We start from the raw sequence: 15,583 nt of genomic DNA, 5'->3' as shown, positions 1-15,583 counted from the left end.
TGAGGGTGTTTACCTGGCTGGTGACCGGTTAGATGGGCACTTAGGAATTTTCTGCTCTGGGTCCTTAAGATAGCCAGCAACACAGATCTGCCTGCTGTCCAGAGTCCCCAGAGTGAGGTGGAGAGGCACCTGACCACAAGTGTTGGTACCTGTGAACAAAGCAAAAAGCCAAGGCCTCCAAGAGTTGGTTTCAAGCAGAATCTTAAGGTGAGGTGGGGGAGGGGAGGAGAGTACCCCAGGCTGGGAGAGCTGTACTCTGAAGTCCCTGAGAGCTCAGTCCCAGGCCTGGGAGCAGATGAGATAGGTCAGGGAGAGGATGAAGAAGGTTCTTTTAGATCTACAGTGTCAGCAGGAATTATGTGTGTTAAATGTAAAGTTTACACACATCGTGATGGTTTAACTTGTAACAAGGGGACGGCTCATTTTGTCAATTTGACTACATGTGGAATCAGCTAAAACCCAAGCTAGCTGGGTAGAGCTTGTGAGGAGTTTTCTTCCTTCCTTCCTTCCTTTTTTTGTTTTTATTTTTCGAGATTAGGTCTCTCGGTGTAACAGCCCTAGCTGTCCTGGAACTGGCTTTACTGTGAACCATGCTGGCCGCGAACTCACAGAGATCTATCTGCCTGTGCCCTCTCTCCCCAAGTCTGTGCAACAAGTCTGGCTGTGAGTGATTTTCTTAATTGTATCATTTCAGGTAACAGACACACCCTAAATCTGGACCACTCCTCCTGGTAGCAGTCTATATAAAAGGACAAGGAAAAAGGAAGCTTTTGCTTCTTTGCCTGCACGCTTCAGAACAGACAAATGCACGGCACGAAGCAGATGCCCTGAAGCTGTCTCCCAGGAACCTTAGAAGTCTTTCTTCTGTGAAAATAACACTGCCCTCTGGAGGCAAGGCGGACCTTGTCCCCGCAGTCGGTTAGTATCCAGCTTACTCAAGATGAATGTATGACCAACTGTGCTGTTTTGTTATTTTTTTTTCCAACTACGCTCTGATGTACAGTTTTTCTATTGCAAAGACATTGTAAATCACTCCAGAGACTTAACGATGGCAACAGTTTTAGACCACTGTATTGTAAGTTTTAATCATGAGTCTGTTCATAATCTTTAGTTTTTACCTACTAGGCTAATATCATGAAAGTATGGTGTTCTCCAGAGTTTCCGACTTTGATCTAGATACCCTTAGGTCAGAGCTGTCTCACAGGTTCAGTTGAATACGACCCCTGCAGGTTCAAGCAGTTTTCTCAGTCCTCAAACACTCTGTGGGGAGCCCCACTGCTCAAAGACTGCTGTTTGGAGACCTTTTCAGTCTCAGCACTTTGTTATCACTTTAAAGCCAGCCTTTACTTAGCAAGTTCCAGAGTAGCATGATGAGTCCCTATCTCAAAACAAGAACAAAAACCCAAATTCCCTCACTTTTTGGTCGGTGCTAACTGTATGCTTTCTATTTGATCCCAGAAATAGACCACCCTCTCCAGGATCAGCAGACTACGCCTGGAAACACGAACTGGTATAAACAGCTAAAGACCCACGTGAGACCCAAAGCATGGACTTTAACCTGGTAAAAACATAAATACCTCTTTGTCATGAAGTTCAGTCATTACATGAAGAGTTCTTCCCCCAATAGTAAGAAATATTCAGTTATAGCTCGCATCCTCATGGTTTTACTAGCTCAACAGAAGCTTCTCCCAGGGACTGTACAGATGGCTCAGTGGTTAAGACTGTATACTGCTCATGTAGATGACCTAGGTTTGATTCCTAGCACCCGCACGGTGACTCACGGTGTTGCCTGTAATTACAGTTCCAGGGGTCTGATGCCCTCTTCTAGTCTTTGTTGGCCCCTGCACGCATGCGGTATACACAAACTCACAGAGTTTTTTGGGGGGGGGGGCTGGAGAGATGGCTCAGTGGCTAAGAGCACTGGTTGCTCTTCCAGAGGACCCAGGTTCAATTCCTAACACCCACATGGTGCCTCATTGTCTGTAACTCCAGCTCCAGGGGATCCAGTTGCCCTCTTTTGGCCTCCATGGCATACATATGATGCACAGATATACATTTGGGCAAAACACCCATACATATACGATTATATTATTTTTTTTCTGTTTTTTTCCTAGTACTGTGAAAGAAATGGAAAATCAAGAGTATGCTAATATAGTTAAATACCATGGCACACACCTGTGATACCAGTAGTCAGGAAGCTGAGGCAGAAGAATCACCATGTGTTCCAAGGCAGTCTGAGCTATGGAGTAAAACCCTGTCTCAAAATTCAAAACATAAAATACTTATCTAATTAGCAGAATCAACTTGGGGATGGATAATTTAAAAAAAAAAATGTCGTCTCCTAGACTAGGAATGTATCACAGATGATGAAGGGCTTGTCTACTGTGCATATGGCCCTAGGTTCAATTGGGCCTGGTAGTAGTAGCAAGTTCAAGGCCAGACTGTGCTGCCTGAGATCCAGCCTGGGTCACCTCCGTGACGTGTGGATTTTTTTTTTTTTTTGAGACAGGGTTTCTCTGTGGTTTTGGAGCCTGTCCTGGAACTAGCTCTTGTAGACCAGGCTGGTCTCGAACTCACAGAGATCCGCCTGCCTCTGCCTCCCGAGTGCTGGGATTAAAGGCATGTGCCACCATCGCCCGGCTGACATGTGGATTTTCCTCAGTCACTCAGCAGTTGTCTTTCAGCATAGGTAAGGAGCGCTCAAGGAATGAAAATGGGAACAGAGAAAGGCACCTTGTCGAGCAGATCAGAAAATTCCCATTTAATGTTTGTGTCGTGAAAGAGGTAAACGAAGTGGGTCCTTACAGATGTGAGGAGGGACAGCTGATGAAGCTCATGTCCCGTGTTTTCTGTTCTGGCTAGGGAAACCCCACAAGACTTTGGAAGCTGGACTCTGAGAGCTCTGACTCATTTTAGTTGAGGACTCTGTGCCTTCTCAGGTGTTAGCCTCCAGCTTTTATCTTATTTTAAATTAGAAGTGTATCGAGCCGGGCGGTGGTGGCGCACACCTTTAATCCCAGCACTTGGGAGGCAGAGGCAGGCGAATCTCTGTGAGTTCAAGACCAGCCTGGTCTACAAGAGCTAGTTCCAGGACAGACTCCAAAGTCACAGAGAAACCCTGTCTCGAAAAACCAAAAAAAAAAAAAGAAAAAAAAAAGAAAAAGAAAGAAAGTGTATCGGCTGAGCCTGGTAGTACACACCTATAACCTGAGTGTTCAGGAGGCTGTGGTAAGAGGATGACTGCTGGGAGTTCAAGGCCAGCCTGGGCAATTTAGTGAGTTCAAGGCCAGCCCAGGTACAGTGTGAGATGAACAAGCAAAAAGTGCATTGATCTCTAAGGGACCTAGGATCGGTACTTGCAGCATTTAGTATTTTCAGTGTTTCAGGCACACAGGCTAAAAGGAACACTACAAAAATCAACAAACCAAATAATGAATCTACACAAACAACAACCAAGACATTTCCTTCCCCAACCCGAAAACCTGTGCTCTGCGCTTCCTCTTCCTAGAATATATGTACTGTCCATCATCTCCACTTTTGCAGCTTCGAGCTATTAAAGGAGCCGTTTTCATGTTTTTCACAGGGTACTGGAGCAGCAGCTTACGCCGAAAGACCAGGTATGATCGCCTCACTCTCACTCTTGTTTAAGAAAGGCTTTGCTCATCTCTTCCCTCAGTGCAGAAGAGGGCACACGGAAGGAGACTGCCTCCCCCTCGGGGGCTCAGGTGTGTGACTGCAGGCCCCGAAGATGCCAGCTCCTCCTTCAGAAGGGGAACTGCTTCAGAGGCACTGGTACAGCTGAAGACGTGTTCTCTTTGGGTCCCTACTGTCCTTTTCCCTTGTTGGCAGATATGATACTCTTTTCTCTATTCACTTTGTATATCTGGCTGGCCAGAACTCAGATCTGCCTGCCTTAGATCAAAGGTCCGCATCACTACTCTCGATCCTGTGAGATGCTTCTGACCATAGCTCGACAGCCAAAATGGGCAGGAAGGGTGACCCAGAGCTAAAAGAGCCAACCTGCCTAATTCTAGGGGTGGCCCATCAGAGGTTTCCCGTCAGTGCTCAGGCCAGTTGAGACCAGCTGCTTAGATATGGCTTCTTTCGGGTAGAGAGGTCACCAGAAGCCTTTCTTTGGCTCAGACTAGAAACGGAGTAAATTACGACATTTAATCTGTTTTAGGATGCATGTTTTCTTGCATTTTGATGTCTCTGAAATGATCCCCAGTTTCACTGACATTCATCTTCCTTTCTCAGACACAGAGGCTGTGTTGGTAACTCATTAAAGACTCGACACTTCTCTTGGGATAGTTAGACCAAGGGCAAGCTCAGAATTGAAATCTCCACTTCTCCTCATGTTCATCTTTCTGTAGTTTGTGGTCTGTAGTCTGTCTCTTGTGTGTATCTGTGTCTATCTGTCCTAGTGGTCTGTCCCTAACATAGGGCTTTCTGTTATTTGGCAGCACAGAAAACACAGTATGGTGAAGGAATTAAGAATTTTTTAAAAGAGTTTTAGAAGAGAAGAAGTTACTTTACTGACCCCAGCTGACCCACAAACAGATGTTCTCTAACAGATGTTCTCAACCTATATCCATACGTTGCTTCCAGCAATTATGAATTATTTTGCTTAAGGTTCCCTTCAACCTATTGACTGCTTTGAGCAAATGATTACCACCACACACACATTATTCTGGGTCAGGGTCATGAAAGAATCATAGTTTGAGATTAAAGCTATGCATTTAGTTTAAGTTATAAAAAGGGATTGCATAAGTATGTATACTATTGCATAGTAAGATTGGTTGGTTGCATTTTTTTTTTAAATATTTATTTATTATTCATACAATAGTCTATCTGTGTGTATGCCTGCAGGCCAGAAGAGGGCACCAGACCCCATTACAGATGGTTGTGAGCCACCATGTGGTTGCTGGGAATTGAACTCAGGACCTTTGGAAGAGCAGGCAATGCTCTTAACCTCTGAGCCATCTCTCCAGCCCCTGGTTGCATTTTTTAAAGGTTTATTTATTATGCATACAGGATTCTGCCCTCATGTATGTCTACATGCCATGTTTACAGTATGTATAGTGTATTCTGCCAGCATGTATGCCTGCCAGAAGAGGGCACCAGATCTTATTGTAGATGGTTGTGAACCACTACGTGGTTTGCTGGGAATTGAATTTGACCTCTGGAAGAGCAGAGATACACACAAGAGACTCTTAACCTCTGAGCCATCTTTCCAGCCCTACACTGTTTTCTTAAAGGCAAGATTAGAAGGCTGGATATGCAGTAGAGAAACAGATTGAGTACATAATTTTAAGTGATTTCTAGAAAAACGTATGTATTATCATCACTCCACAGTTGGGTTATCCAAAGGAAAAAAAAAAAAACAACAACAAAAAAAGCCGGGCGGTGGTGGCACATGCCTTTAATCCCAGCACTCGGGAGACAGAGACAGATGGATCTCTGTGAGTTCGAGACCAGCCTGGTCTACAAGAGCTAGTTCTAGGACAGGCTCCAAAACCACGGAGAAACCCTGTCTCGAAAAACCAAAAGAAAAAAAAGAAAAAAAAAAAAACCACAGTTGGGTTATCCAGAAACTGGATTCTGAGGTTGAGTGAGGCATATAAAAAGTTTATATGAAAGAAAAAGAGAAATCCACCAGGCTGTATGAAGATCTGTGCTAGGTGGGTGTGGTGGTAATCCCAAGGTTTAGGAGGTGAAGGAAGGAGGATTATAATTCAAGGACTACAGGCCAAAGTCTTGTATTATCACCACCAACAATAAAATTGTAATGGTACCCCCCCCCCACCACCACCAAATTGAAGTCTCTGGCCACCTGAGGTGTGTGTTAGAGGTGCCCCACAGGCACAAGTGGCCTTGCTTGGCCTTTGATGATCAGGGGGCTGCCTTGAGAACTGTGGTTAGTGCTGAGGTGAACTTTAGTGGTAACAGCGACAGACTTCCGAGATAACTAGATTTTCCACAAGTCAAGGAATATATCCTTGATTTCATATATCAATATATCCTATATTTCATAGTGTGAAATATGCAGTAAGTGATATTTATTTTTAAGGACAGGATCTTCCTATGTAGTTCTGACTGGCCTGGAACTCAGAGATTCTGTCTGCCTCTGCCTCCCCAGCGCTGGGTTTAAGGAAAGGCATGCACAGCATAGAAAATATTTTTTTAGTTACTTGGTTGTAACTCTGTGCTGATTTTGACTGTGAGGACCGGAGTAGGTGCCATGAGGCTGAGGTTGTCAGCCTTCTACCCATTGGCTATCCTGTGTTGCCCATCTTCCCTCGGTACAGCTCTGAGCAGTGACTTGTGGGAGCAGGAGCCATAGCTCCCGTAATGACCACTCTAAAACTAGATCTAGAGTTATGTGATCTGTTCAGCCCTCAAGTAGAGTTAAGCTTCATTTGCTAATCAACACACACATTATCCTTTTTTGTTCTTGTTTTCCTGTCTTAGTTTCTTACTTTCTCTCCTTATCCAGAACCCCTGGTGTTTTCTAGAATCATTTCTTAAACTCTAAAGACTTACTTACTTCAGGATTTTCTTCTAAGCAAACAAACTCAGACACTAAAAAAAGTGAAGAAGTGTCAGGTGTGGTGGTGCACATCTTTAATCCCAGCACTTGTGAGGCAGGGACAGGCGGATCTCTGTGAGTTCGAGGTCAGCCTGATCTACAGAGCCAAGTACCAGGACAGACTCCAAAGCTACAGAGAAACCCTGTCTTGAAAATACAAAAAAGTGAAGAAGTTACAAATACAGCTTCCCTATGTTTCTGATTAATAATGAAGTCATTTTAGTATATATATGCACTTGGCATGAGTCTTCCCAAACTCACAATTTTTACATACATTCAAGACCTTCTTAGCCCCGGTACAAGGTTTTCTCACTTAGAGGGTTCTGACTAAATTCCACACACAAGCCTGAGCCCTTTTCAAGTGACTTGGCATTGAAGACTCTTAGTTGTCCTTGGCCTGACTCCACCGTGTGGATGAAAAGCAGGGTCAGCACAGAGTAGAGTGCAAGGTCGTCTCTCTTTAGAAGTAAGAAACTCAGTCTCGTGGTGTGGAAAGGAATCAGGTCCTTTCCAAAAGAATCATCGTTCACTGCTTTCTTGTTTTGTCTCTTTTCCTTTTCCAGCCAACGATTCTTTCAATAGATGGCTAATTCCTGTTAAACACAACGTCTTTGAAATTTTAAAAAGCAATGAGAGTCAGCTATGTGAAGTCCTCCAGAGTAAGTTTGGGTGTACCTCTACCCTGAGCTGTCCAGTTCCAGCAGGAAACAGCACTCCTGCTCAACAGGTCTTCAGAAGGAGGCTGATCCCCGGGATAGAGCTATCTGTCTGGAAGGATGACCTCACCAGACACGCTGTTGATGCTGTGGTGAACGCAGCCAATGAAGAGCTTTCACATGGAAGTGGCCTGGCCGGGAGCCTGGTGAGAGCTGGTGGTTTGGAAATCCAAGAAGAGAGCAGACGCTTCATTGACATCTATGGTAAAGTTCCAACTGGTAAAATAGCTGTCACAAAAGCAGGAAGGCTTCCTTGCCTTCAGATTATCCATGCTGTCGGACCTCGTTGGACAGCACGGAACGGCCAGACAGCTGTTAAATTGCTGGAAAATGCCATTAATAGCATTCTAGACTATGTCTGCATACAAAATACACAAATTAAGACGGTAGCAATTCCAGCCCTGAGCTCTGGGATTTTCCAGTTTCCTCTGGACTTGTGCACACAAACAATTTTAGAAACTATCCAGTTATATCTCCAAAAGAAACAATCGATCAGTGATTTGAAAGAGATTCATCTGGTGAGCAATGAGGACCGCACTGTTGCTTCCTTTAAAAATGCAGCAGAACGCATTCTGGGGAAGGATGAACTGAGCCTCAAGATGAGTCCAGGAACTACCCCTTCTTCCAGTGTAGAACGATTCCTGAGGAAGGATGAGCTGAGCCTCGGGATGAGACCAGGAACTACCCCTTCTTCCAATGTGACGCTTCAGGTTGGCCAGCGCCTGACTCTCCAGATTGTCCAAGGCTATATTGAACAGCAAACAGTAAGTCTTTGGTTTTGTTTTTTGGGTTTTTGTTCTGTTGTTGCTGTTTGTTTGTTTGTTTGTTTTTGAGACAGGGATTTTCTCTGTAACAGTCCTAGCTGCCCTGGAACTAGCTCCTGTGGACTGGTCTGGCCTTGAACTCACAGAGATCCACCTGCTTCTGCCTCCTGAGTGCTGGGATTAACCACTGCCCAGCAAGTCTTTGTTTTTATTCTCTGGCTCTGACAGAGTGGAATCCTGGAATTATTTATTTATTCTTTTCTAAATTTTTTTATATTTATTGAGCTCTACATTTTTCTCTGCTCCCGTCCCTGCCTCTCTTTTCCCCCCTTCAACCCTCTTTCAAGGTCCCCATGCTCCCAATTTACTCAGGAGATCTTGTCTTTTTCTACTTTCTGCTTCCCATGTAGATTAGATCTATGTAAGTCTCTCTTTTAAGTTCTCTGGGAATGTGGCTTGTAGACTGGCTTTCTTTGCTTTATGTTTAAAAACCACTTATGAATGAGTACATGTGATAACTGTCTTTCTGTGTCTGGGTTACCTCACTCAAAATAATGTTTTCTAGCGCCATACATTTTCCTGCAAAATTCAAGATGTCGTTATTTTTCCTTCTGTGTAGTACTCCATTGTGTAAATGTATCACATTTTCCTTATCCATTCTTTGGACAAGGGGCATTTAGGTTATTTCCAGGTTCTGGCTATGACAAACAAAGCTGCTATAAACATACTTGAGCACATGTCCTTGTGGCACGATTGAGCATCCTTTGGATATATACCCAAAAGTTGTATTACTGGGTCTTAAGGAAGGTTGTTTCCTAATTTTCTGAGAAATCGCCACACTGACAGTCAAAGCGGTTGTACCAGCTTGCACTCCCACCAGCAACGCAGAAGTGTTCCCTTTACCCCACAACCTCTCCAGCATAAATTGTCATCAGTGTTTTTGATCTTGGCCATTCTTATAGGTGTAAGATGGAATCTCAGAGTTGTTTTGATTTGCATTTCTCTAATGACTAAGGACATTGAACATTTCCTTAAATGTTTCCTTAAATGTCTTTCAGCCATTTTAGATTCCTCTGTTGAAAGTTCTCTGTTTAGGTCTGTACTCCATTTTTTTTTTTTATTGGATTATGTGTTCTTTTGGTGACCAATTTCTTGGGTTCCTTGTATATTTTGGAGATCAGACCTCTGTCTGATGTGGGGTTAGTGAAGATCTTTTCCCATTCTGTAGACTGTTGTTTTGTCTTGTTTACTGTGTCCTTTCAGTTTCAGGAGGTCCCATTTATTAATTGTTTCTCTCAGCATCTGTGCTGCTGGGGTTATATTTAGGAAGTGGTTCCCTGTGCCAATGCTTTCAAGTGTATTTCCCACTTTCTCTTTTATAAGGTTCAGTGTGGCTGGCTTTATGTTGAGGTCTTTGATCCATTTGGACTTGAGTTTTTTGCACGGTGATAGATAGGGGTCTATTTTCATTCTTCTACATGTTGCTACCCAGTTATGCCAGCACCACTTGTTAGATAGGCTTTCTTTTTCTATTTGATATTTTTTGCCTACTTGTCAAAAATCAGGTGTTGGAAGATGTGTGGATTGATATCTGGGTCTTCTGTTTGGTTCCATGGGTCCTCCTGTCTGTTCTTATGCCATTACCAGGCTGTTTTCAGTACTGTAGCTCTGTAGTAGAGTTTGAAGTCAGGGATTGTAATGCCTTCCTAAGTTCTTTTATTGTATAGGATTGTTTTGGCTATCCTGGTTTTTTTTTGCTTTTCCATATGAAGTTGTGTACTGTTCCTTCTAGGTCTTTGAAGAATTTTGCTGGGATTTTGATGGGCATTGTGTTGAATCTGTAGGTTGCTTTTGGTAAGATTGCCATTTTTACTATGTTAATTCTGCCTACTTAAGAGCATGGGAGATCTTTCCACTTTCTGGTGTCTTCTTCAATTTCTTTTTTCAAAAATTTAAAGTTCTTGTCATACAAGTCTTCCACTTGTTTGGTTAGAGTTACTCCGAAGTATTTTATGCTGTTTGTGGCTATTGTAAAGAGTGTTGATTCTCTGATTTCTTCCCCAGCCCTTTTATCATCTGTGTATAGGAGCTACTGATTTTTTTGAGTTAATCTTGTATCCTGCTACATTGCTGAAAGTGTTTATGAGTTGTAGAAGTTCCTTGGTAGAATTTTTGGGATCACTTATGTAAACTATCATATCATCAGCAAACAGTGAGAGTTCGACACCTTCTTTTCCAATTTGTATCCTCTTGATCTCCTTTTGGTGTCTTATTGCTCTAGCTAGGACCTCAAGAACGATATTGAATAGATATGGAGAGAATGGGCAACCTTGTCTTGTTCCTGATTTCAGTGGGATTGCTGGGAGTTTCTCTCTACTTAGTTTGGTGTTGGGTGTTGGCTTGTTGTATATTACCTTAATTATGATTAGGTATGCTCCTTGTATCCTTGTATCCCTGCTCTCTCCAAGACCTTTATCATGAAGGGATGTTGTATTTTGTCAAAAGCTTTTTCGGCATCTAATGAGATGATCATGTGGTTTTTATTTTTCAGCTTGTTTATATGGTAGATTACATTGACAGATTTGAACCATCCCTGCATCTCTGGGATGAAGCCAACTTGATCATGGTGGATGATGGTTCTGATGTGTTCTTGGATTTGATTTGCCCGTATTTTATTTAGTATTTTTGTATCAATGTTTATGAGTGAGATTGGTCTGCAATTCTCTTTCTTAGTAATGTCTTTCTGTGGTTTGGGTATCAGAGTAATTATAGCCTCATAAAAAGAGTTTGGCAATGTTCCTTCTGTTTCTATTGTGTGGAATAATTTGAAGAGTATTGGTCTTAGTTCTTCTTTGAAAGTCTTGTAGGGCTGGAGAGATGGCTCAGTGGTTAAGAGCATTGCCTGCTTTTCCAAAGGTCCTGAGTTCAATTCCCGGCAACCACATGGTGGCTCACAACCATCTGTAATGAGGTCTGGTGCTCTCTTCTGGCCTGCAGACATACACACAGACAGAATATTGTATACATAACAAATAAATAAATGAATATTTTTTTTTAAAAAAAAAGAAAGCCTTGTAGAATTCTGAGCTGAAACCATCTGGTTCTGGGCTTTTTTTGGTTGGGAGACTTTTGATAACTGTTTCTAGTTCTTCAGCAGTTATAGGTCTGTTTAATTTGCCCATCTGGTCTAGCTTTAATTTTGCTAAGTGATACTTATCCAAAAAGTTGGATTTCCTTTAAGTTTTCCAATTTTGTGGAGTACAGGTTTTCGAAATATGACCTGATGATTCTATTTCCTCTGTGTCTGTTGTTATGTCCCCCTTTTCATTTCTGATTTTGTTAATTTGGATATTCTCTCTCTGCCTTTTGGTTAGTTTGGATAATGGTTTGTCTATTTTGTTGATTTTCTCAAAGAACCAGCTCTTTGCCTCATTGGTTTGTTTTGTATTGTTTTCTTTGTTTCTATTTTGTTGATTTCAGCTGTCACTTTATTTCCTGCCGTCTAGTTCTCTTAGGTAAGTTTGCTTTTTTTTTTGTTCTAAAGTTTTCAAATGTTCTGTTAATTTACTAGTATGGGATTTTTCCAGCTTCTTTATGTAGGCGTTTAGTGCTATGAACTTTCCTCTTAACACTGCTTTCATTGTGTTCCATAAATTTGGGTACGTTTTGTTTTTATTTTTAAGACTGTAAATCCTGGTGCACAGACTCCAGAAATCACATCTTTTTTTTTTATTTAAGATTTTTATTTATTTACTATGTATACAATGTTCTGCCTACCTGCATGCCTACTTACCATAAGAGGGTACCAGATCTCATTGTGGATGTTGTTAGCCACCATGTGGTTGCTGGGAACTGAACTCGGGGCCTCTGGAAGAGCAGTCAGTGCTCTTAACCTCTGAGCCATCTCTCCAGCCCTAGGAAGTCTTTAATTTCTCCCTTTATTTCTTCCTTGACCCATTGATGATTCAGGTGAGCATTGTTTAATTTCCATGTGCTTGTGTGTTTTCTGGAATTAGTATTGCTGTTGACTTCTAGTTTTATACCATGGTGATCTGAAAAGGTACATTGGATTATTCCTATTTTTTTTTGTATTTGTTGAAGTTTGTTTTGTTACTGAGTATGTGGTCAATTTTTGAGAAGGTTCCATGAGGTGCTGAGAAGAAGGTATATTCTTTTCTGTCTGGAAGGAATGTTCTATAGATGTCTGTTAAGTCCATTTGAGTCATAACATCTGTTAGTTCTTTTATTTCTCTGTTCATTTTTTGTCTGATTAACCTGTCCAATGGTGAGAGGGGAGTGTTGAAGTCTCCCACTATTAGTGTGTGGGGTTTAATGTATGATTTAAGCTTTAGAAGTGTTTCTTTCACATAAGGGTGCTTTTGTATTTGGAGCATAGATGTTCAGTATTGAAATTTCCTCTTGATGGATTTTTTCCTGTGACTAATATGAAATGACCTCCTTTGTCTGTTTTGACTGATTTTAGCTTGACGTATATTTTGTTAGATATCAGGATAGCTACACTGCTTGTTTCTTAGGTCCATTTGATTGATATATTTTTTTCCCAACCCTTTACTCTGAGATGATGTCTGTCTTTGAGGTTGAGGTGTGTTTCTTGTATGCAGAAGAAGGATGTATTCTGTTTTCGTATCCAATATGTTAGCCTGTGCCTTTTTATAGGTGAGTTGAGTCCATTTACATTAAGGGATATTAATAACCAATGATTGCTATCTCCTGTTAATTTAGTTTTCATTGTTGGTGATGTTAATTTTTGCATTTTTTTTCTTCTTAGGGATTTGCTGTTATGATGTTATGAGATCATCAATTGTCTGTGTTTTCATTGGTGTAGCCATCTTCGTTGGGTTGGAGTTTTCCTTCTAGTATTTTTTGTAGGGCTGGATTTGTGGCTAGGTATTGGTGAAATATAGATTTGTCATGGAATATCTTGTTTTGTCCTTCTATGGTGACTGAGAGTTTTGCTGGGTACAGTAGTCTAGGTTGGCATCCATGGTCTCTTAATGTCTGCATAATGCTTGACCATGGCCTTCTGGCTTTCATCATCTCCAATGAGAAGTCAGGTATAATTCTGATATGTCTACCTTTATAAGTTGCTTGGCCTTTTTCCTTTGCAGCTCTTAATATTTTTTCTTTACTCTGTATATTTAGTGTTTTGATTATTATGTGGCCAGAGGACTTTTTTTTTTTTTAAAAAATCCAGTCCAAAAGCTTCTTGTATCTTCATAGGCATATCTTTCTTTAGGTTGGGAAAGTTTTCTTCTATGATTTTGTTAAATAAATTTGCTGTGCCTTTGAGTTGAACTTCTATACGTATTATTCTAAGATTTGGCCTTTTAATGGTGTCCCATATTTCCTTGATATTTTTGGTTAAGCTTTTGTTAGATTTAATATTTTTTTAACTGATGAGTCTATTTCCTCTATTGTATTGAGAGTCTCTCTTCCATCTCTTGTATTCTGTTGTTCATTCTTGCATTTGTGATTCTTGATCTTTTTCTCATGATTTCTGTTTCTATAATTCCTTCGGCTTGTGTTTTCTTTATTGTTTCTATTTTCAAGTCCTGAATAGTTTCTTTTATGTTTGATTTCTTTTTCTTGGTTTTCTTTAAGTGATTTGCTGATGTCTTCCAATTTTTTGTTTGTCTTTTCCTCAATTTCTTTAAGGGAATTTCTCATTTCATCTTTAAGGATTTCTAACATTCTCTTGAAGTTATTTTTAGGTCATTTTCTTCTGGTTCATCCATATTTGGTTGTTCAGGTCTCGCCGTTGTAGCGTCTTAAGGTTTTACTGGTGTTGTGTTGCTCTTTGTGGTGTAGAATGTGATCTTACCTTTTCTATTCATCTTTTCCTCTAATAGGTGTGGTTGGGGCTGTCTGAGATTCTGTTGAATAATCTTCTAGGTGCCAGTGAATCCAAATCTCGGTTGTTCCTTGTGGTACAGTCAGTGTCACAGTTCTAGTTACCCCGTTGGTTACTTGGTGTTCCTGGAGATAGCTCAGCACTCCTTTTCCTTGCTCTGCTCACTTGCAGTTTGCTGTCTCAGGCCTACTTTGGCCTAGGTTGCCGGCTTTGTCCTGTTTCTGTAAATCTTGGTCTGGATTCCCTCCTGTAGAAGTTCCTGGCTTGGAGTTGAACCTGTTCTGGTGCAGACCACTGACACTGGATCTGGTCGCTGACTCAGTCCTCATCTGCCACGTCCTAGGACTGGGTTGGCTCCCGGGGACTGGATTTGTTCCTGGCTTCTGCTCCTGGTGGAGCTTGTTGGCTCTCTGTCCTAGGTAGCTGGTTTTGTCCCACTCTGGTTCTGGTGGAGATCACTGACTCTGAGTCAAGTTGCTGGCTCAATCCTGGTCTGCCAGTGTCCCGGGACTGGGTTGGCTTCCGGGACTGGATTTGCTTCTGGCTTCTGCTCCTGGTGGAGCTTGTTTCTATTTATTTATTCTTAATGGATGAATGCTCTGTCTGCATGTATGCCTACATACCAGATCCCATCATAGATGGTCGTGAGCCAACATGTGTTTGCTGGGAACTGAACTTAGGACTTCTGGAAGAGCAGTCAGTGCTCTTAATTGATAAGCCATCTCTCCAGCCCCTAGTTAATTATTAATTGTGACGATGTTTAAAGTGGAAGACCATGGAATGTATCATTTTTGGGTTAAGAATGTGGATATTGGGGTTAGGCCATCTGGATTAGAAACCACCTTCATTAGTTCCTAACTCAAATACTTTCTCCCAGTCTTCAGTCCTTCTTCTGTAAAACACATTACAGTAGCACTTGACATCTGAAAGTTGGAATCAGCATCCAAGAAACACTTACAATACTGTGTGGCACATGGTTAATATGGAAATTAAAATTAGGCTATGAGTCTTAGGAATCATAAGGAGTTAGAATCCTCTTTGATCCCAAAGAACTTAAGCCCCTTCGTGTGTCTTTGTTGTTTTTGAAACAAGAAAGTATTTTGCCGTGTCACCAAGGACTCAGTCCTCTTGACTCAGCCTCAACCACTAAATTTTTATTTTATTTAATTTTTCTATAGAACCTTGGCTATCCTGGAACTCACTCTGTAGATCCGGCAGGTCTTGAACTCTACCTGCCTCCACCTCCCGGGTAATGGAATTAAAAGTTACTATGCCCCATCCGAGCACTAGAATAAATGAATGAATTCAGTGTGTGTTTGTGTTGATAGATGTAGGTTTATGTGTGTTTATGCGTGCATGCTTGTGGGTGGAGTTGCACACCTGTGCACAGGTGTGTAAGAGCCAGGGATCAGCCTTGGTTGCCTTCCTAAAGTATTATCTACCTTTCTTTTTTTGAGGCAAAGTTTCTCATCTGTCTGGATCTTGCCAGGTAGACTGTTCTTACTGGCCCGCTAGCCCCAGGGAACTTCTTGCCTTGGCCTTCTGGCTTGCAGAGATTATGAATGCTTGTTACCACACCTGGTTTTTTTTTTTTTTAACAGAGGTTCCTGCAAGAACTTTACTGAGTCATTCCTGCAGTCCT

General features: G+C 41.7%; 1 protein-coding gene across 2 annotated transcripts in view; it reads left to right on the top strand.

The window, feature by feature from the left end:
* The window catches only part of Parp9 (poly(ADP-ribose) polymerase family member 9), a 41,106-nt gene that overhangs the window by 357 nt on the left and 25,166 nt on the right, over positions 1–15,583 (top strand). Inside the window, exons 2-5 of one of the 2 annotated variants that reach the window (XM_041673244.1) lie at positions 695–918; positions 1,459–1,561; positions 3,584–3,725; positions 7,153–8,069. In XM_041673244.1, coding sequence (XP_041529178.1) covers positions 1,547–1,561; positions 3,584–3,725; positions 7,153–8,069 — 1,074 coding nt within the window. In that variant the 5' untranslated portion in view covers positions 695–918; positions 1,459–1,546. The remainder of the gene's footprint in view (positions 1–694; positions 919–1,458; positions 1,562–3,583; positions 3,726–7,152; positions 8,070–15,583) is intronic. The other variant, XM_041673245.1, reaches the window with a different exon arrangement.

Source organism: Microtus oregoni, unplaced genomic scaffold (assembly GCF_018167655.1).
Source record: "Microtus oregoni isolate MIOR12 unplaced genomic scaffold, Mior012 000023F_ref0000262, whole genome shotgun sequence".
In the NCBI taxonomy this organism is placed as follows: Eukaryota; Metazoa; Chordata; class Mammalia; order Rodentia; family Cricetidae; genus Microtus; species Microtus oregoni.
Note: the sequence above shows the minus strand (reverse complement) of the source record. Positions and strands in the feature narration are given on the sequence as shown.